Source organism: Mugil cephalus, chromosome 6 (assembly GCF_022458985.1).
Source record: "Mugil cephalus isolate CIBA_MC_2020 chromosome 6, CIBA_Mcephalus_1.1, whole genome shotgun sequence".
Taxonomy (NCBI): Eukaryota; Metazoa; Chordata; class Actinopteri; order Mugiliformes; family Mugilidae; genus Mugil; species Mugil cephalus.
The window spans coordinates 11,059,264-11,081,101 of record NC_061775.1 but is presented as its reverse complement, the minus strand read 5'-3'; the positions used below and the strand labels follow the sequence as shown (position 1 = coordinate 11,081,101).

General features: G+C 45.5%; 4 protein-coding genes across 5 annotated transcripts in view; 1 reads left to right on the top strand and 3 right to left on the bottom strand.

Annotated features, from left to right (window-relative positions):
* The window catches only part of wwc3 (WWC family member 3), a 28,589-nt gene extending 19,206 nt beyond the window's left edge, over positions 1-9,383 (bottom strand). The window contains exon 1 of the mRNA XM_047587274.1: positions 9,013-9,383. Coding sequence (XP_047443230.1) covers positions 9,013-9,158 — 146 coding nt within the window. The 5' untranslated portion in view covers positions 9,159-9,383. The remainder of the gene's footprint in view (positions 1-9,012) is intronic.
* A 2,039-nt stretch (positions 9,384-11,422) lies between these two features.
* LOC125009586 (putative claudin-24) lies at positions 11,423-12,823 on the top strand. The gene has a single exon (XM_047587658.1). The coding sequence runs from the start codon at positions 11,712-11,714 to the stop codon at positions 12,369-12,371; it is 660 nt and encodes a 219-aa protein (XP_047443614.1). The 5' UTR covers positions 11,423-11,711; the 3' UTR covers positions 12,372-12,823.
* Positions 12,824-16,166: 3,343 nt separating this feature from the next.
* Positions 16,167-18,384, bottom strand: cldn34a (claudin 34a). Of its 2 annotated transcripts, none has more exons than XM_047588071.1 (2): positions 18,246-18,384; positions 16,167-17,262 (listed from the first exon to the last, which is right to left on the bottom strand). In XM_047588071.1, exon 2 carries the CDS (start codon positions 17,190-17,192, stop codon positions 16,452-16,454), a length of 741 nt encoding a protein of 246 aa, XP_047444027.1. In that variant the 5' UTR covers positions 17,193-17,262; positions 18,246-18,384; the 3' UTR covers positions 16,167-16,451. The 2 variants fall into 2 exon arrangements, with proteins under 2 accessions (XP_047444027.1, XP_047444028.1); XM_047588072.1 differs by having other exon boundaries at positions 16,167-17,265; positions 18,246-18,367.
* Positions 18,385-18,488: 104 nt separating this feature from the next.
* The window catches only part of shroom2a (shroom family member 2a), a 28,781-nt gene continuing 25,431 nt past the window's right edge, over positions 18,489-21,838 (bottom strand). The window contains 4 exon segments of the mRNA XM_047588069.1: positions 18,489-19,937; positions 20,019-20,291; positions 20,387-20,555; positions 20,828-21,409. Of these exon segments, the coding sequence (XP_047444025.1) occupies positions 19,665-19,937; positions 20,019-20,291; positions 20,387-20,555; positions 20,828-21,409 (1,297 nt within the window). The 3' untranslated portion in view covers positions 18,489-19,664.

Here is a 21,838-nt window from a genome sequence, read left to right as displayed (position 1 = left end):
CTAATACAACATTTCCTTGCGACTATTGGAAGTAGAACAGAAAATGTGAGTGAGGCTGGAGGAAGTGTGTTCAGGTCATTGATATATATATATTTATACAGTCTATGGTAATGACAGAATCAATTTTAAAAACAGATTACACATTAGTCAATCCACCAGTTCCCAGTCTTTAGTTTAGTTTGCAACCTCTTTCAAAGAATACTAATCTACGTTAAGGCAATGCATATTTAAAAAGAAAACGCAGTGAAATACCCTAAAAAAATGAACATAATCCTAAGAAGCAGAATGTGATCCCTAACTAGGGAAAAACTGAGAAACGTATCATTTCATCTTTATGCTAAATTCTCCGTATCAATCAGACCCATGATCTATAAAACGGTGACCTGGAGCTGTAGCCGTCTCTTAAATAACTACAGAAATGTACCAACGTGCCGCAAAGGATGGACATTCAATGACAAACAGAAGGACAAGACAAACACGGCCACACTTCCTACCTGCTTTAAGTGTTTGTTAAAGGTCAACAAGGGTCCAGACTCTAAACGCACTGGTGAGCACTTAAAAAACACTCAGTCACACCTTCACCGTCAGGTGTTATGCAAATAATGACTGGAGGAGGAACCGTGACATTTTAAAAGTGCTAAAACAGTACAAGAAAACAGGATTATACAGTAGTTCTGGTATATTTTGGAGTGAGTTGTAAAAACCAACAAGACGACCACAAAAAGCTCTCGATGGGAAGCTGCGTGACGTCAGAGGGAGGTTAGGCTCCAACTACTCTCTGACCCCCCCCCCCCCACCACCAGAGAAGGGAAGGAGTCAGAAAAACATGTCCTCTGACAGATCCGAATCTGAATATGTGAATGTTTGGTTTGTTGTGCAGTCTTGTGACAGCAGCCTCCGTTTTCCCGAGTCATGTCTTGGTCTTGGGGGAGTCTGTAACCGCTGCACAAGAGACTCACACAGAGGAAGACACACAGCGGCGCAGAGCTGCAGAGGGGAAATGTGATGGCATGCACCGAGAGGAAGAATCAGAGAAAACACACCACGAGAGAAGCTCTCTGGAGCTGGTGCGTCAGCATTTTTACGGCAAATGCCTTTTAAACAACAAGAAATAAGACAATTGTGTGTGTGACTGTACAGGTCTGGGAGAAATAATTGAGTCACTCCTCTTTATGACATACACAGACACCCTAAAAAAAATTTGCTGACATTTTGACATAAGACGGCATCCAACGAAGCCTAAGGCTAAACACTTATTTCTATAATAACTATATTCCTAAAGGGCTATTATAGAGCCCCTATAGGATTACTGTAACTGCACAGCAGGTGCTGGCAGACTATGACGGAGTTTTTAGTCATGCCATCAGTGTGACTCTGAATGGTGATGTCTGTCTGTGGGTTGGTCTGTCCACCACTTTGGTCCAGACTGAAATATCTCAACACCTACTGAACGGATCGCCATGGAATTTGGTGCAGACATTCAAAGTCTCCGGAGGAAAAATAAAACAACGCTGCTGGAACGCTGTACTTTCTTTCCTAACAGTAGGTGCGGGGTTCGATCCCAGGTACCTGGACCACGTGCCGAAGTGTCACTGAGCAAGAAACTGAACCCCTAGTCCCTCCTAGTGCTTGATGCTGGCATGTGAATGTGCGTGCGTGTTTGCGTGAACGAATAGGTCGATGTGTTTTTTTGACTGTATAAATAATAAAAGACCATTTACAAACTCACAGATGCTCTAACATGACTACTTTGTGACTCATTTTTTGTTCTCTAGCATTTGTTTTGTTCAACTTTGAAAAAGCTTGCTAATGTTTGATAAGCTAGGCTATACCTGAAACCATTAGGCCTTCACCAATTTGCCAATGAAGACTCACAAATATCAGAATAGTTTGGAATACAACACGGTTTGGAAAATCACTAACAGTAATAAAGACATGTAATAAATTGACTTAAGCATAAAAAGACATGGGCATGGCGTGGCTGTAAACGACTGCGGTTATTAATAAGGCCCACTGTTTTGTTCCAAACTTTCACACATTCTCCGGGATCCTATTTCAATCTAAGAGGAAACCGAAAATGAGACAGATATCTGAAATGGAAAAAATAGAGGCTGGGAGAATGACAAGCATGATCAGCTGTGGAGGAATGAAATGCTGCCGGGCCTGCTCGTGTCTCGCAAATTCCCAGCAAAATATATTTAGTTGTCGAAGACATTTGCTAATTCTAGAATAATCTGTGCCATCCTGGGTTGTCCCAGAGGATATTTCTATCTGCAGCAGCCCCTCCTCTGCGCCTGGCGACGGGCTGCTGCATGGGAAAGGCATGTGAAACTGGAGTCTGGGACCTCGTCTGGTTGGGTCATCCCTGACAGCTCCTCGGCCCTTTGTTCCTGGGCTACGACAATTAGCGTTCGCCAGAAAGAGGACTGCACATTCCAGTAAAAATAATATTGCGTCTTACATTTCATTACGGGACACGAGAAGCTGGGTTTAATAGTCTGAATGTGGGTTACTATCCCCCAGCTTAACCACAATGAGCTCACTAAGACTTGACAGCCACATGGTTTCGAGCAGCTAATTCAAAGGCCGGTTCCTTTCATGCACTTCACTCGGTTCCTATTAAATTAAACACGTCGTCGCTATCTCACCCGACAGTTTTAATTCCGCGTCGTCACCGGAGCTCGACGTGGACGCATTTTTTGACACTGGTGTTTAATTGCGCGACGGGTTCGCTATATAAATACCCAAAACGCAAGTGTGTAAAAACAACCGAAGCCGACCGCAGCAGAGGACTGAAGGCCTCAAATCAAAATCACGACGACAAACTTATCCAGCCACTGAAAGCCTTTCATCATCCCCGCAGACCAACGGCTGAAGTCTACAAATAAGAGTTGAGGCTCGACCACTGGATAACAAGCATTGCAAATGTGACCAGAAAAACAACAAATGTGATGGCAGGGAGACAACGCCGTGGACCATAACAGAGAATTCTGCATGTTCCCCCTTCAGTACCAATACGCAGCCACCTGCTTTCATTCTCATATTGTCAGGAGGTGACAGACACGGTATCCGAGGGAGAAAAAAAAAAAAAAGGCCACAAGTGTTGTTGGCCCAAAAATTCCTTTCTGTGTTAAAAAAGAAATGTGAAAACAACTTTGGGAGGAATGTCCAGCCTCTCTGAGGGCCTGGTGCAGCACTCCAGAGCGAGACCTAAAGCAGCTGACAGACGGACGGACGGACGGACGGACGGACAGACAGACAGACAGACGGACAGACGGACAGACACCCGCTTCAGCCATTATGTGTTGAATCTTTTGGAAATAGGTCTCTATAAGTAGACCAAGAACCCTGTCTCTGTACACATTTAGACGGCGTCTGGACACATGGAAGGGGCTTGTCTTATGGCAAGCAGAGCGGAGTTGAGGCAACTGTGACAAAAGTAAAACAGTCTGGCTATCGGGTCAAGAACGGTTTCTTAACTCTAATATTACTCAAATATATGAGCACTTGGTGAAAATGCTGGAGTAGCTCTTTAGAAGACAGTGTCGTATACTACAGGAAACACACGACGTCCCTCTGAATGGACCAGTGCAGCATCCAAACCTAAATTGTTTTAATGTCTCTTAATCTCACAGTACTGAAGACCTTCTCTTTGTAAGAAACCTCTAACACAGACTTCACCTTCACTGTATTTAATAACAGGTTAACATTTTATTCAAATGAGCAGTTAAGCATTTAAAAAAATATACGAGAATTACAAAAGTAAACCAATTCTCTTCTTAAAACTTTGCAATTACAGCCAGCACCCGTTTAGCTTAGCTTAGCAAAAAGACAAAGGGTAAACGGCTGGCGTGGCTCCGTCCAAAGACAACACCAGACAACACTAGCAGGTCTAAAGTTCACCAACTTTAAAAAAAACATGTAAAAATGACAGCGGTGACACAAGTGGAGTCTCTGCCGAGAGCAAAGCAGGAACCCAGTACGGTTACTTCCTGTGAGGAGAGGAAGTAACCGCACCTGGCCAAGAAACACAAGTGCGTTACTGTCTGTGAAACCACAACGTGCCGTTTCTATGTCCATGTTAATGAATGAGCTTTAGGACTTTTGTAACCTTTGTACAGAGCCAGGCTCTCTCCTTCCCCTGCTTTCAGTCTTTGTGCTAAGCTAAGCTAACCAGCTGAACGACACATCTTTATATTTACTGCACAGACATGAGAGCGGGATCTGTCATCTATTAGTATCTATCATAAGTCCCTTTTAAATCCCTCCACCTGATTCAACATTTCATGAACTGTTTATAACACTCGAGTACAGACTAGAAAGACAAAGGGCACTTGTCAACAGCTCTTGTGAACAACACACAACTAAGTGCAGTTGTACAAACATGATGAATGACTGTCACAATGACTACATTAAAAAACACTCAAAAGGGACTAGAACACTGTTCATTATACGTGGATATAAGTAGGGTAGTCAAACTTAATGCGTCTGTAACACACTGACAGCACATTAAAGCACTTTTTTTTTTAAACATGAAATCAACGTATCCGTTGGTATGACCTCAGCACAACATGTTGTTTGGGAAGTCAGGAAGCACTCGGTGCAGAACTAACTCTGTGGAAATGAGGCAGAGCCTCAGGTGCAGTCTTGGTAAATAATTAAAAAAAAACAAAAAACGCAGGCCTGTAACAACTAGCGGCCAAACAGCAACAATGGAGCATCTTGTTGCGTTAGCTGGGTACTAGCAACAAAGAACAGCACTAAGCCTTAGCTTGGAAGCCTTAGCCTGCTTGGCCTTGTCCAGTTGGGTGGGCGTGTTTCAACAACCAGGTGCCACCGGGACCACCCTGCCCTAACCCCACCAATGATGAACCCCCCCCCCAACCACATGCCCATTTCTGGATTAACCAAGAGAAGGGGAGTCAAGCAAGTCAGCCAAGATGGCGACTGCCACGTCCATGCTACCAAATCCACGGAGGGTTTTTCTAACCTTAATGACACCTCCTCCTTCTCGCCAAAGTTAGACCAGACTGTGTACATGGAACAGAGGAACATCATATTTTTGTGAGCATGCACCTTGGTACATTGGCTTAATGTGGAGAATATTCTGGACAGTATTTTTTGCTGTATTAGACTGTTGCAGTAATAATAACAAACATTTACATAAAGCAATCATATTTGTTCCACTCCCACGCTGTTAAGAGTCGCAAAACCTTTTTATATAATATATCCGTTCACGGTAGAAGAAAAAAGAGCAATGAATTTGTGAATTTTCTATATTTCCTTTGACTGCCAACCCTACTTACACACCATCTACTAAATTAGAAATGTTAAACAGACTGTAGTCTTTGGGGGCAAAATTAAAGTGTAAATTCTAACTGTAGAAGAATATCACACTGACCTACAAATATATAAAAAGTTATTGAATTACAGCAAAAGTGTAGTGTCTATGTGGTTTAAAAACAAGCTGCAAAGTGCAGAAACGTACACACAAAACTGAGTCCACTACATTTTTCTCCCCTTTTGAATAAGAATTGTGCAGATGTGCGAAAGGGACGAAAAAAAAAAAAAACAATGGTGGCCCTGAGCTCGAGGTCGGTCCACAGAGTCTGGCATGTCCTGTTTAGGTTGCATTCTTCACAATATACACATTAAACACAAGCAACCTACAGGTTCGGCTGGGTGGCTGCTGAAAAGAAGGACATTCGAGAGCTGACGCAAAGCAGATTTAAGCTGTTAGATGGTGTTTGGACGGTTGTAAATCACCCTGAAATGCGGGGTGGTCAGCTGGGAAAGCTGGACATCAAAGGGGGGTGATGCCTGTGACGCTTAACGCTAAAGGGAAGTGGTTTTCAGCTTCCAGCGCAAGGAGCGAGGTGAAAGCTGAAGACAAACATATTGTCTTGCTCGTGAAAAAGAACACAGAAAACGCACGGGGCAAAATGACACCGGATCAAGCAATGGCATGTTCGTCACCTCCCCCCCGAGCGAAAGACAAAAAAGAGCCGTCATAATGAAAACACTGGGGGAAGCAAAATAACAGCGGGGTTCAGCGCATGTGAATAACCTTTCGGTGCTGGAAACACAGCTCACCCTTTCCAGAATAATTGAATTTGGTGTGCTTTGTGACCAAGTATAAAGGCCTCCCTTTGCTGAGCGGCCGGCCGGCCATGGCTGTTGCATAACAGAGCTAATAAAGGAGGCCTACAGGGCCCGGGATGAGAGGAGGAGGTGGACACGTGGGAACTGCCTCTGTTCTGCTGCTTTGTCTAGGGATGCAAGCAGGCAGAGCCCCTGGGCATTAGTGTAGGCATGCCTAACATAACGCTCATTCCACAGTAACGAAAAAAAATCCACAGAACCGCTCGGCTTATCAGCGAGAGCTGGCTGCTTGAGGTATCCACCGTCCTCAAAGACATAACCGTCGTCAAGAGTGAACACAGTGAGCGCTGAAGGGATCTCAAGGGTTAGCAAAGTGGCTCGCAAACTGCATTTCCATGCTATGCGCTCGGAGATGCTACATCCGTTTCCCAGGTACCCGCGCACTGCGTTCACACGTCGATCTGGTTTTTCACTACACGCCGTCACCTAACCAAAACAGCTCCCTCCCCGGCCCGTCCGCCGCCTGCCTGCAGACGTCTAGCGCACCAGCAGGAGCACGCACTTGAACTCTGGCTGATACGCATCTCCGTTACAGCACATCATGATCATCACTGACAATTATGCTTCAGCTCAATGGCTCTTGTGTTTTAGTGATTAGGGCGATAATCCGCCACCGACACGCCTATCCGCGGGTCAGCAGACTCGAGGCTCGCGCTCAGCAGACGAACCCCGCTGCAAGCTGTGGAGCGCGGCGGATCATGGGACGGCAGCACCTGCACGGACGCTCAAAGGTCTTCGCACAGTCGCTTTCTTCGCACCGCGTTCTATTTTAACTCTCATAATTAAAGGTGGTATTATTTCATTATTAATCTCCCAGAATTAAATCTCAAAATGTCCACACTGAACGTTTGGGGGGAGGTGGATAAAAACACCTGGGACTCCTGAAAACTGATGGTCTTTTTTTCATTATTATTATTTTACTACTTCTTAAAGAAAATACTATTAGTTGAAGCCCTACGTGAGGTGATTTAAATACCTTACAGACTATATTCAGATATTTTTTTTTTCTGATGCCACAATCCCTTTGTCTTTTAATCCTCTGGTGAGTACAGTATTCCTTGTACCAGTATTTCACACTCAGTTAAAGCCTGTAACTCATAATGAAGGCCTATAATAAACATGTGGCACATACCAGACAGCAATCCTCAAACTATCAATCCTTGATTTCAGTTGTACTCAAACAGGGCAGCTGTCAAACAGGGCCTCGACAAGGGGAAACGATAAAACTCCTCATACTTCATCGCTGCATTCATCTCTACTCCTGCCATCCGCGTCGTTCTTTAGTGGCATGCAAACAGTTCATTTATCTGCAGCCGACAGAAAGAACTACATTTTTTTTTTTTTAAGGGTGACAACACCACTTCAAAAGCTGGCCACTTTTTGTGTCAGTCGCATGTTGGCAGAAAGTCAGTTTTGAACATATATTGTGACGTGATTTATTGGAAAGTCAGTATCAGGTGGTGACAGAAGACATTCTTTTTGGGGAGATAACCTATAAATCACCGAGCGGCACCGGAACAAATGCACAAAACACTGTTTAGTCATGCACAGTACGGCCCCAGAATCCCCTCCCTCATACGCTGACAACTGTGAGATCTCGTGAAGCTGCTATCAGCTGCGTATAACAATGGTTAATCAGCTTGCAGGGAGGAGGGGGCCTTCAAGGAAATCAGGTTTTTTCTTATCTAGATCGCAGCTACTACATTCCCACTGCTGCAAGCAACCTGGCGCAGAACGTGTGTAGCTACGCATCGGTTTTCCTCCTTTTCTTTTAAACAACCCGGAGAGACCTGAATACAAACGGGGCTCGTGTCTCCTGCCATACTCGGAGCATTGTTTCAGCCAATTTCAGCCTTCCCTCCGCAACGCATCAGAGTTAAAATGCTTGCTGTAATTCCCAGTAATCTCACAAAGTCTGCTTTGAATGCCTGATTAAGCCCGTTTCTGGGTTAGTGAAATCCCAGTCCCCACAAAAGCACATCCTTGCAGCTTTCCCAGTGGCCCAACTAGCATTCCTCACATATTTTCACAGAGATTTCTGGGAGTTGGAGTTTAAAGCTCCTGCTCTACTACGCTCCATCCTCTGAAGCAGCTAAACACACGCGCATTAACAGTGGTTTTGGGTTGTTCGTGACATTAAGGAGTGGACTGAAGGGTTGACACACTACTGGTCTCGAGGTGGTGTCCTTTGTGTGCTGGGTAACAATAGCTCCCTGGGTGAGGTGTGTGAACCGGGACTGTTTCATGCCACTGGAAGCCATAAATCTACAGAGATGTGTGTGAGCGACCTGGGATTAGACATCATTTAGACTGAAAGAAGAGACAGGTTAACACCTCAGGTGGACACAAACGGGGGTTTACACTCATCTCCCGCTAAAAACAAAAACTCCCCTTTGCAAAATACAAGGCACCGGAAGACATCAGCCATGTCCCAAACCCAAACCTGTCAGCCTGAATGTTTTCAATGGACATGTTGGACGGATAAAATGTGAGTAGCTGCACGGTAGGTGAGCATGGGCGTTACATCCCGTGTTGTGCCATGGGAACTAATTTAAGAGTCGGTGAGGCCACAACTGCTGCCAAACCTCAGCTGGTCCACCGGCCGTGGATACACTGTCCCCCGCAGCCTGGTATCACAGTAAAGGGGACGGAGGGACTTTGCTGTCCCGCTGTCCTTCCTACCTACCTACCTACACCCACAGTCAGTCTTCCCTTCGTCGCCCCCCTCCCTACAACCGCCCTGACATCTCCCCCGGAGAGTTGTGTAGTTTATGAAGAAGAGCCGACGTGAATTAACGCGTCTTAGTGTGAGTGTGTGTGTAATCCCACTACTCCCGGGCCTTGGCATACCTATCTCTGGGGTCAATCCATGAAGTTTGCCGGGTGTTGTGGTCGATATAAAACACTCTGCCGTCGTAATCCCGGGCTTCCTCCCAGCCCGCGGGCAGCGGCAGCTCGGAGCTCTCTCTCCGCTTACCGCCGCTGACCCACGGCATAGCGTCGAGACGATGAGAGGGCTGCAGCCCCCTGCCCTGCTTTTTATCCCCCCGAAAAAGTCGGTCTTCACTGCATTACCACGGGCTCCGCCTCGACGCGCTGGAGAAAGGGAAGAAGCGAAGAAACAAAACTTTCCACCGAGGTTCTCCGATGAAAACGTCCCGCCGGAGGTACATCCACTTTCTCCCTGTCTACAACCCTCCAGAAAAAAAAAAAAAAAAAAAAAAAAAAAAAAAGCCCTTACTACGGAGCTCTCACGGTCCTCGGTCCTCCATGTTCGCCTCCTCCACCATATTTCATTCCTCCGTGTCCATATTCGGGAGCGGATTTGCATAAACGGTTGGACGTACGACTGAGCCAGCTCTCCCGTCCAATGGGGAAACTTCACAGCTCCACACGTTCATTAAAGTTTATTAAACACCGACTATGTGTTCAGCATACACTCACCTACTGAGAAGCAGCGGCCGCACAGAAGAGAAAATAATAATTAATAACTTGCTGATTTGATTTCGAACAACAACCTGTTGCATGACACAACTATCATTCAACTTCACTTCAACTTTTTTTATTAAAAAATATATAAACATATAAAGTATCCACACATAAATAAGGGACATGAATAAAATGCACACATATAAATACAAATATATATATATTAAAAAATAATAATTAAAAAAAACGGTGTTAAACTTGAATTTATATAGACGGGCAACTCCCCCTGAACGCACCATCAGTCCCGTGGGCCAGCAGCGACGCCTGGCGTCTGTGTTGTGTTTAGCAGAAACCCTGTCCGCTAATTTTCCCTGAAATATTGTTTATGTGCGTGTACCCAATCAAGTTATTGCATTTCCAATTAATTTACTATCTTATTGACATACAAAATGTACAGAGATAAACGGGGGAGCGGAGGTTGTAAATTCAACCTTCCAGAGTTACGATGTGTTTTAATGCTCACACTGTTTTTAGATCATATATATATATATGACCTTAGGGTCAATTGGGCACCATGTACAACAGCTACCGGACCAAGCTATTACAGTAAGAAAGTGCATACATATTGATTAGTTAGTTATTAATTAGATTTCCTTATTGCCAAACAGAATAAATCAAAAGGACAGGTACATATTTGATGTAATCCGGGCCTCTGTCGACCCCTACGTGTGGAGGAAGAAAATGCAGAAACACTGATTCAACTTATTTCCTCATAGTTTCTGGTGCAGGGAATAAAATTCAGTTTGATGTGAAATGTAACTGGAATTTCCAGAGTGGTGGAATTTTCAGTCGTCTGACAGGTCTCCGTTAACAAGAGCGCCTTCGCCAGGCCACAGCTTTTCTTCTGAAATCCTGTTTCTCACACGGCGAAGACGATATGTGTGCGCTCATTTTTCTGCTGGAGCTTGGTGTTTGTCAAGGCATCAGAGCAGTCAGCTGAGCACTTTCTTCTTCTCCGGAGGAGGAAGAGTTTGGCAGGCTGGGGATTTTATCTGTGCATTTTTTTGTCAGTGTGTTTTGTTTGTGGTTTGTACAACTGTCTGTGTGTTTATGAATGGGAAACATTTTCTCACATCACAGCTTTGATCTAAAGCCTCCTACGATCATTTCCCACAGGCTAAGGACTGTTCATATGAGAGCACACAACAAGCTGCACTGTTGTTTCATATTCAGTCACATGCAGCAAAAAGTCAGACTGTCAGAGCAGCTCTCCAAAGCTGACGGGAGTGACAGACATGCTCGTGTTGTATCAAACCTGCTGATATAATAATCATCAGTAAATATCAATGGGTGGGGACTCACGTTTATTTTACCTTCATGGAAAAATCTAATGAGGCCCTACTTGTGCACTTGCGTTGTGTCCTGTGTAAAAAGTGTTTATAACTTAAGGGTGTTTTATGACTGTGACCCGCCTAAGTTTAAGGAGAGGGCGACCGCTGTAAAAAAAAAAAACAGTCCTAATCTTGATCACACAGATTTTATAGCATCTTTGAAGGCTGCCAAGTTTGTATGATTTGCATTTGTAAATATGAACCTTTCTGTGCTGTCTCAGATCTACAGATGTTTATGTGTTTGCCTAATTACAGGCCGACGTTGCTGCCTCTCAGGATGCAAAGATCAGGGGGGAAGTTATTTATTCAGCTTAAAATGCAAAAATAATATCCGGTCCGCATGTAATGACGCCCCTTGTGGCCCGCGGTTTTGGGGAAGGCATCTGACAATGGTCAGATGGTCTTGTCAAATAGTGGCCATCTCTGCCTCTGCCCCTGCTGCCCATTGGCACAGCAGCAGGGGCAGGAGGACCACAAAGGGGAGGGCCGAACGGGCCCCCTCTCCTGCCAGCAGCAGAAGATGTGTACTCCTCAGAGCGGGGACTGTGTGTTGAACGAGCTCCGAGTCCAGGGCCAGAGCGGTCTACTGTAATTATCAGGTGCTGTGAGCAGCTCCTGTCCCAACTGGACGTCGACGGGCCTCTCCATCTGAAGTGCGGCAGCCGGGAGAAGAACCCTTGTGGCTCTGTCGAGCGTGGAGTCCCCCCCCCCCGAGAGGCAAAGAGAAACATGGACACGTGCGTCTGCGCTTTGGAGCTGCTGGGGATGCTGGTCTACGTTGGAGCGTGGCTGTGCGCTTTAGCCACCACTATCTTGCCGCAGTGGCTCACCATGTCCACTGCGCTGCTGCCGGTGGAGAGCTACGAGCTGGGCCTGTGGGAGACCTGTGTGGTCCAGGACGTCGGAGGGATGGAGTGCAGGGCCTACGACAGCCTGCTGGGCCTTTCCAGCGACCTCAAGCTGGCCCGCATCTTCATGTGCACTGCCCTCACTGTGGGCATGCTGGGAATTCTGGTGGCCGTACCCGGACTTTACCTGGTCAACAGCTGTAAGGAGCGCGGCGGCTTTCGAAGCAAGAGGACTTTAATTGTCACAGGAGGGGTGCTGGCGATGATTTCTGGAGTGCTGTGTCTAATCCCTGTGTCCTACACGGCCCACTTGGCGGTGATACACTTCTTCGACGACACGGTGCCCGACGTGGTGCCCCGGTGGGAGTTTGGAGACGCACTGTTCTCTGGCTGGGCGGCAGGGTTCCTCCTCATAGTGGCCGGGGTGCTCTTGGTGAGCTCTAGCTCGTGCTCTCAGGTGGACGCGCAGCCGGCGCTGCAGCGCACGTTCCACGTGATGGGCGCAGACGTTCACCACAGGAAGCGCTCAGAGTACGTTTAATGGATAGAGACTGACGGCACGGCACAATCACCCGTAGAGGAGAAATATCTGGTTTTATATCGATGACGACACACTGTATCTTAGTTGCTTTATCAAAAAAAAAAGAAAAAGAAGGACAATGACACTTTGTTTCAGCTAATTTAAATGACTCACCTGCTGTGATCAGTAAAAAAAAAGGAAAAAAGTATTTTTTTTAAAGATGTTTTATAAAATCCCTTTAGTATCTTTCACTTTCTCAAACCAGGAAATTCTACAGGACTCTTAAGCTTTTAAAATGCTGTGATTGTAAGTTATTCTTAATGCTCAACCATAGAGATTACAAATTATTCTGTGTCTTGTTAGGTTTACCTGTGAGCTGTATTGTTCAGCATATTGAAATGATTCACATAAAAACTTCCACTGCAATTCTGTTGAAGAAATGCCTTGTTTTTTTTAGTTGTTTTTTTCAATAAAAAAACCCACAATAGTTCTATGATGAAATGTGCCGAAAGTACTTAATTTTATCAGTTCACTCTGATAAAATGATGAATGCGTGGGTGTCTGACGGTGCCTAAGTCAGAGGTGGAAACGCGGCTGCTCTTTTTTTTCCTCCCTGACCAGCCGGTGGTCCGTTGGTCACAGACGACCAAAAACAGCCACCGGTTTGTCAGGTGTGTCTGCGGCGGTCGAAACGCAGCTTGAGCCTAATTCCATCAGATTTCCTGGTCACTCGCTGAGCTAAGCTGTGTTTAATGAACGCTTTAATGGGCAGTGTGTACTGCGAAGAATGCAGAACAAGCTGACATAATTACACAAATTTGCCAGGGTCGCAGGGCGCCGCCGCTCTCTGCCCTCCAGACCTGTCTGCATCATTTACGTGCACACAGGTACAGTGACGTGAATGAGTTATTGCGTGGGAGGAGGATGATTTACAAACCCTCACATCCTAATGATGGTGCTTTCAGTGGCGTCGGCTCTTATAGAATGAAGTTAATGGGACATAATGATGTTGTCACAGGAGCATACGTTGCCTGAGGGGCCCGGGGGCATGCCAGACTTTACTTCTAAGTGGCTAACAGTGGTGCTGTCAGGCCTCGCGGAGCCGGAGGAGCACGGAGTGGATTGAGAGGCTCCCTCCTATCTTCTGACGCCACACAGGCTGCGGGGAGGGCTTCATGTCTCCCACTGTGGGGGCGACTATCAGTAGGGAGGCACAGAAAACAGCGGCAGAGATGTTCCTTTTGATCCCCATAAGGTTCCTGGGGCCGCGGCGAGAAGGAAATGGCTTTGCCTCCGTCTCATGAGGAATTATGTCTAACTGCATCCGACTGCAAACAAACAAAACCTGTGTCGGGGGGTTGATAAGAAAGGCTGCTCGGAGATGCTTTTGGCATTGAGCCCAAATGACTTAGCCCGTGTGAAAGGGACTGAGTCAAACATCACCAGCTATTCTGACGGTTCAGGCGGAGATTCAGGTTGTCTGAGCCTCGGTTCAAACTCAAAGACGTGTAGAGAGCCCTGGTTTAGTGAAGTCGTTGTACCATTACTCAGGGGCCCTGAGATAACTCACCTAAGCCGTTGCATTTTCCAACCCTCTTTTATCTCCTCTATCTGAGTTGGAGTTATCTTTCATGTGTCACAAGCCCTCGTCTGATGTTCCGATTTATGTTTGCATCAAGGTGGGTCACAAACAAGACAGTTTTAATTATTATCCACAGATGGCGGAAGAAATATTTACATTCTTTACTGAGCTGTAAATGCAGCGGTGCTGAGACTCTCCATGAGTAATAGACAAGTATCTCCACCATTCACCCTGCTGAGAGCTTATTCTTGACACGGACGCATGAGTAGCTTTTATTTATTGAAGCTACTTGTAATTACCGCACACAAATACATTGTGGTGGTTGTTTAGGCCGGAGGTTCCCAACATAGGGCTCATGCACCTCCAAGGGGTCGCCGGATAAATCTGAAGGACCATGCGATGATTTATGGGAGAGAAAAACAAAAACAAATAGAAAAGTAAAATCTTAGAAATTAATAATGTTCTTTTTGTTTCCAGTCCATGGATCTAGCACAGTTCATGACACATGTAGGTAATTTTATTTAAAACAAACGAACCAAAAATTGTCAAAGCCATGTGTTTGGGTTTATATCACTTTGGCTAAAATGTCAACTGGACTTTTTCTTCATGTTTCCCCCTTGGCTCCTCTGCATCCAAAACTAAACAAAAGTTTTTTTTCTAACTTCGCTCTAGTGAAACACCTCACTCTGTTATCAAAGAACCAGGGATTACGTAATGTAACCCAAAGTTTTTTTACAGCAAAGTCTTTTTTTCTTCTTTTTTGGTATTTCTGCCGTCTTTGTAAGCCTACATTACCCACAGTCCCACTCGACTCCTGATGCGTCAGCTGGACATGTCACCTGCTTTAGATCTCTTCGTTCCTCCCAGTAAATTTAATTCCTTTCTACCCACAGAATTATTCATTTTCTGGTTGTCTTCAGCAAAAACCGAGGTTGATTTGGAGACATTTATCAGATTTCACACACCACGACCTGTAAATACACTCTGATGTGTAAAGTCACGGGGTAATCTTAGTCAATGTTCTACCACTTTTTATGGCATCCCCAGGATCAAAGCTGAATACGAAAAATAGTCAGTGTTTCCTTCTAAGCCGTTTCGGAGTAGATGGCAGGGGTGGTATTCTAGTTATTTTTTTACCAACAAGTGGAAGATGACACAGAAAATCATAATTTTTTATCTGATCTTGGTCTCTGGGGAAGATTGCGGTAATCTTTGGCAGAAGATAAAAGGGGTTCTGCCAGGACGTTTACCTCTGACAATCTAGTTTACTGCAAACAAAACGTCATCAGCTCAAATGTCACTAGTTACGTGAGGCTTCTAACAGTATAACTGCCTAAGTCATTTTTTATTTTTTTTTTTGACTGACTGTTACAATATCAATATCGAATATGACTTAGGCAATTGTGCTATTAGGCTAACATTATACTTTGACGTCACATACATTGCTAGGACACATTGGCATCGGTCGCGTTGCTTCTCAGAATCTTCATATCTTCCATTACACACTACCAGTAAAAAAGTATGGACACACTTCCTCACCGAATTGAATGAGAAAGTGTGTCCAAAGAGCATGAGATTAGATAAGACATAATCTTTTCTGACTGTTACCCGACACTTATCTGCGCAGGAGACAGAGGAGAAGAAGAAGAAGAGATGGATGGAAGGATATTGAAAGATAAGTTTTGAAAGACATCCGTGCTAATGTTGTTTATTTAATGCGCAGAAAAAAGCATCTCTCCGTGGCGGTCGGAGCAGGTCTGCCATTCATCTGCTTCTGAGACTTGTGTTCTTGACAGGGGCCGAGCTCGTTTGAAGAGGGCCTTTTGTTCCTCAGCAGCTAGACGCCTCCAGAGCTGCAGCAGGCCTCTGGGCCAGAGTGTGTGTGTGTGTGTGCGTGTGTGCGTGCGTGCCTTCCCTGGCAACAATCACCACAGTGAGGCTGCCCCCTCTCCATACTCACATGCCTGCTCCCGTCAGCCTCCTACCCAGGTCACATGAGCAGGGCCCCAAGTCAACCTGACCCATTAGGATCCCTCCTCACACGGGGCCCTTTGCAAGCCCACACCTTGGCATGTCGTGGCACCTCCCCCGTCCTGTGAGGCGACAGTTTCCAGTTTCCAGTATTCCTCAATAACACTAGAGCGATAAAGTTTATATAACATCTGTTGATAAGTATCTGTTCCTGAACTTCAATCCAGTATCACGTCATCGCCCGACTTAAAAAAGTATCTAGCTGGGATTTTATCTGCGGTTTTATTTTTATTACAGTTAAATATTAAAGTAGCAATAACATACTGTGTACGGTATATTTCAATAACACATCAAATGACTACTTGCAGTGACGCTCCCACGTGTAATAAAATACTGAACTATTACATCGTGGCAAAAACACTTCACAGTACAATCACAATAAAGTGTTGTTATGCATAAAGTGTTTTTTTTAGCAGCAGTTTCTTTGTCATAGATAAAGATGATGGAAAAAGTTGTAAAGTCGTTTTTTTATGATGTTGATTTTGCCATCATGAGATTTGTTCACTGCGGAACACGGGATTATCGATGCCATGATTCTTTCCGTATGACAGTCCAGGTTTCTGGGGCAGTCCGGCCTCTGTACGGTCGACGCGGTGCTGCCAGGGGGCCGCCGAGCTCAAGTCTCGCCACGCGTACCGGTAGCAGAGGAAAACCAGGCCGCTCAAGATCATCAGGATGGAGGCGGAGATGCCAACCGCTATGGCCATGCCGGCGTGCTGCCTGACCGGAGCAGATGGGAAATGGGACTCGGGGGGAAAGTCTATGGTGCTGTTGTTCAGCACGGCGCTCAGGGTCCACACCAGCGGCACCAGTGGCAGCGTCCCCGTGATCAGGTACAGGGCTCCGGCCAGCACAAACACCAGCCTGATGTTCCTACGGTAATGCATGGTGAAGTAAACCATCCTCATGGCCACGATGGCGGTGATGTTCGCCGCCAGGCCGGAGGTCACGGCCAGCATCATCAGCACCTGAGCCACGGAGATCTCCGTCGGGACGTAGGGGTCCGAGATGCTCATGGTGTAACAGTTCTCCATGCTGGGGAGCAGGTGGCTGTAGAAGCACGACCTCCAGATTCCCACCCAGGCCACGCCCGAGTCGATGACCGACACGTTGGCCACGTTCCACATGCGCCAGTCGTTGAGGCCGGCCGTGGCCATGATGAGAATCCACGCCAGGGTCCCGAACATCAGGCCCATGAACTGCCAGTGAGCCGTGTGGGCCAGGTACATCTTTCCCCGTCTTGCGTGACCACTAACGTTCAGAGATTGACGGCAGCAGCGAGCCTAACAGCCATGAATCCTGCTGAAAACAGAAGCATACATATGCACGCATGCACTGTGTTAAACGTGGTGTAACGGCTCTCTGGGAATCTTAGCGCCTCGATCTGGATTCTCCCTTGTCAGGTTCAAAGACAATAAAGAAAATACTTCCGTTTACCAAAGCAGTCCCTGGGCTACTCTGGATTATTCAGAAAAAAACAACAACATCCCCTCTGTTAAATAAACAGGCCCTATTAAAATATGTTATTTCATGTGTATTATTGAGTGGATGGAACGGAGGCTCTGATCAGCCACAATATTAAAACCACTGACATGTGAAGTGAATGTGGGCTAACGATACACTGAAATATAAGAATGTGTCGTCGACATGTTGAATGTGCATTTGTTTGCGATGACACCAGCGTATTTTATACCCCAACACGTCCCTCTACCTTGTAACCCTCTACAGAAACGAACGGACAAATGAACATGTGCCTCTTAATACATAACTTGGTCCCAATAAAATGTTATGTACGTTCATGTTCATGTAAAATATTGTCCAATAATTACCCTACATGTTATTATGTTTCGTCCACTAGTATATCTTTATATTTGCTACAGTGCGCCACATGAAAATGTCCGACCAGCTGGACTTTGTGGTTGCATCTGATAAGATTGTTTACGCATAAACACTTCACTACCAAACGTATAATTAAAGACCATAAAAAATAAAAATAAAGACAAAAAAATCAAACTTTGGTGAGAGTCCGGTTTTACACATATTAGCATTTTTGTTTTAATTTGGTTATTTCAAAGTTTCCCATTCCTTATCAAAGACATAAACACTGTAATAACATTTAGTTTTAACGTAAATTGAAGGACCTTCAGATGTGTTAATTTAAATGGTGATTTATAGTAACTGTTTGCAGTCTGTTGTAGAACAGACTCTTACAGACTATTAATGACTGTCCGTTTAAATCTCTGCTACGAAACAACCCTGCTACAAGTCATCCTTACACTCACCTTCAGACGTATTGTTCTCAGTATACTCAGTATCCTTCCACAGAGCCATCAGTCAGAACGACTGTCCTCATTTTCCTCTGGTTATGTGAGAGGTGCAGCCGCAGCGGCTTCACTGGTATAAGACATTCCTTGTCATGTCAGTCTTTATCTTCCATATTATCAGCAGTGAGGAGGGCGCGGCGAAGTTAATGAGTGACATGAGAACGAGGATCGGTTAGAAAATAAATAAATCAAACTCGTGCGTGACTTCAGCAGACTCTTTATTTGATATAAAGGAGCACAGCTGATAAAGTGTTAAAAGGTCAGGACGTAGCAGTGCATGAAGCGTGTGAAACTGTAACAAACTCAAATGTGCAGAACAAACATCCTCCAGTAGTGTTTACCTTTAGGACTGATTTAAGTCTGAAATTTAGACAGGTGACAGACTGAAGTTCAAGCTGGTGAAAATGCTTTGGGAGGATTTGCTTCCGTATCTGGTTGCAAAATTACCGAGCAGAAAAACAACTTTTAGTGTTGAAATTGAACTGGAAACAACAACTGTGACAACTGTATGCATTCGAGGAACAACAAAACACAGTGAAGCATTGAGAAATGAACCGAACCACAGTTATCTGTGTCAATATCGGAGTCGAAATCAAGATCCTCCGACTGTGAGTAAAACAGAAGAGCACCAACTGACGCAACCTGCAGAAGTGGATTATCAAGCCGCGTTTGCAGAGTGAATCTCCAGGCACTTCAAATCTGGATTCAACTTGAGTTTCAAGTCTGGATGTGAAGTGTTTCTTCTGCTTAGTGAAGTTGAATAAGTGCTCTTTAAAATGACCAGTATCTGCACACTTTCTGTCCACAGGTACATTCACAGGACCGCTGCACTAACATGCCTCCGTGTTTCTTCATCGTGGTAAGCGAGGGCGCAAAAACAAACGTATTAAAAAAGGCCACTAGTTTACTGGAATAATTTGGCCGATCCTACAGATGATGTGAAAAGTGTTTCAGAGTGAAATAAATGGAGAACATGATAAATACTCACACATCAGGTAGCATGGCTGCTCAAATCAATCGATGATAAAATACTGTTACCTCCTGCGCGGATTCAAAAGGCTACAATAAATTACTAAAAAAAAAATAAACATAATACATAAAAACAAAGCAAAAATGGCATGAAAGGTCTTAGATGCAGTGGCTGGCGGATGCCAATAAAAACAGCATGTTTAAAAAGGAGTTACCTATTGATGCTGTCAGTCAAAGTTGGAAAGACAAGAAGTATAGTATGTGCTAAAAATGCACCAGTCCTTGGTCCTTACAGGCAGTTTGTCTCCCTCTTCTGTCCAAAGGGTGCAACTGCAACTTGGAGCCACGTGCCCAGTCTCTTACTTGGGTCAGATTGGGTTGTTTAAGATCTATTAGTGTCCACCTCCTTCACAAGACCAGCCTCTGTTCTATGGGCAGGCTGTCCATCAGACACTTAAGCTGCTCTTCGCCCAGTTTGATTTTGTCCTCAAGTTTGCGCTGCTCGATGATGAGCGCAGACTTCATTTTGACAAAGTGCTCATAGTCAGTAAGGCTGTCCTCCTGCAGGTAGCTAGCTAGGATGTCGTAAACCACGCGCTCACGACGGTCCAGGTTCTCCTTCAGCTCCTTCGCGTCTTCGTGCTGGCGGATCAACAGCTTCCTTTTTTCAATCAACGTGCGCTGAAGAAGAAATATATATATGTAAGGATAAATTAAAGACGTAATTCTAACCGTGTACTAGTTTCCAAAGGGTTTACTTACTCTCTCCTCTGGAGTAGCGTCCTCCTCCAGGCTGTTGAGGGCGTTCTCCACTCTAGCCAGGCGGCCTGACAGGGACAGCAGGAGGCTCACCACCTTGTCCAAGTCCCCGACAAACATCCTGAACTTGTCCAGCTCGTTGGGTTTACAGATCTGCTGGACCTGGGCCTCCACCTCGTCTCCCAGAGCATTGTTGTCCATGATGTCCTCCTGAAGACTCTCCCTGGCCTCCCGCAGCACCTGGAGCTTCTTGCTAAGGCTGTCGATCAGCTCTTGCTGCACGGATAAACATTGAGAGATTAGAACTGTCCACTGTTTGAATAAACTGGAAGTGCGTGAGTCAGCTGAGGAGCACACAAGGTCTTTGGTACCTTCTTGTTGGCCAAATCAATGTCCAGCTCGTCTTCAGAGTCTTCCTGCTCTTCCTGTTCCTGCATGTCCTTCATCTTGATGAGGAGCTCGGCCTTGGGAGCAGATGTGCTGTAATATGTCGAGCTGGTCACCATGGTGACAGCTGCTGCCGTGGTGTCCTCCTTTTCCCTGGAGTGCAAAAGGAAACATGTATGAGTAATGTAGTTTTAAAGTTTTACCTCAAACTCTGATGACTCAGTGCTCCACTTTTAAAAAAGGAAGACATGTCTGCAACAATGCTGCACTCCAACTGTATTTAGTCTACTTTAGTCTAGAAAAAATAATTACAGCTACACAACTGCAAAGACTACCTACTAATGGAAGTGTAGTGGGTAGTCTGGAGTGGTTTAAGTAAAAAGCCGCCCTTTATTTGTGGTAAGGGGGTTCGGTGTGGAACTCACCTTTCCTCAGCAGGCCGGGAGTTGGCCTGCTTTGTCTGCACCTTCCTGCGTTGGTGAGCTTCATCCAACAGCTGCTCCCCCTGAGGGAAGATGCCCTCCATCAAGTCCATTGTGGTCTTCATCTTGCTCTGATCCAGAATATCAGCCAGTGATTTATCCTTCCCCATGATGTCCCTGGCCAGCTCCTCTCTCTTCTGGTCCTCCTCCTGACTCAGTCCTGTGGTCGCGGCCACCCTGTTGCTGCCGGGCTCGTCTGTGGGCTGCGGTGGCTGCTGACTGTCGGAGCTGATGTGATCTTTTACAGTGTTCATGTATGCGTCTCTCTGGGGCATTTGTTGTGTCTCGGAGGCTGGGGCGCTGTCAGGTTCCCGCTGCCTGCTGAAGGCACAGAAGACCGACTCCTGCCCTGCGGCTCCCAGGCTGCCGAGCTTGGTCACACCATAGCCCTCAGCTTCAACCGCAGAAGTGTCACTGTGCTTCAAAAATGGACTGTTCTCCTTCTCCGTGGGTCCCTCTGAGTGGACAATCCTGATGGGCACTTTCTTCACAGCGGTATTTTGGTTTTCTATCACATGCTCCATCCTGAAATATCATGAGAGAGAGAGAGTCTTACAAACACACGGTCTGAGAAGTTTCCTTCTAAAAGAAGAAGAAAATCTCCTGTTGCAGTCATACGATGATTTAAAGTTTCACTGCATGATGGCTGCTGAGATTTTTTCCATGCCCAATGTGCTGGAATATCCAAGACATCTGAACTCCTCCCCTTTGGTTTCTGCTGGCTGTAATAATCCTACCGTTCAGTCATAAGTTCACAACAGATGATATCAATTAGTTCTGAATCAGGAAAATGAACAATAAGCCTCATGTTTGGGGCTTTAGTAGTACATTTTGCATTTTCTGCATTTAGCAGAATTATCCCTAAACCACTAGTGGCTTTAATAGAAATGCAGAGAATCCCTCTAATTTACTGCGGCTTGATAGCACTCACATGTTGATTCTCCAGAGGCAATG

Coding starts and splice junctions, on each gene's coding strand:
- LOC125009586 (XM_047587658.1), top strand. CDS start 11,712: ATGGACACGTGCGTCTGCGCTTTGGAGCTGCTGGGGATGCTGGTCTAC.
- cldn34a (XM_047588071.1), bottom strand. CDS start 17,192: ATGTACCTGGCCCACACGGCTCACTGGCAGTTCATGGGCCTGATGTTC.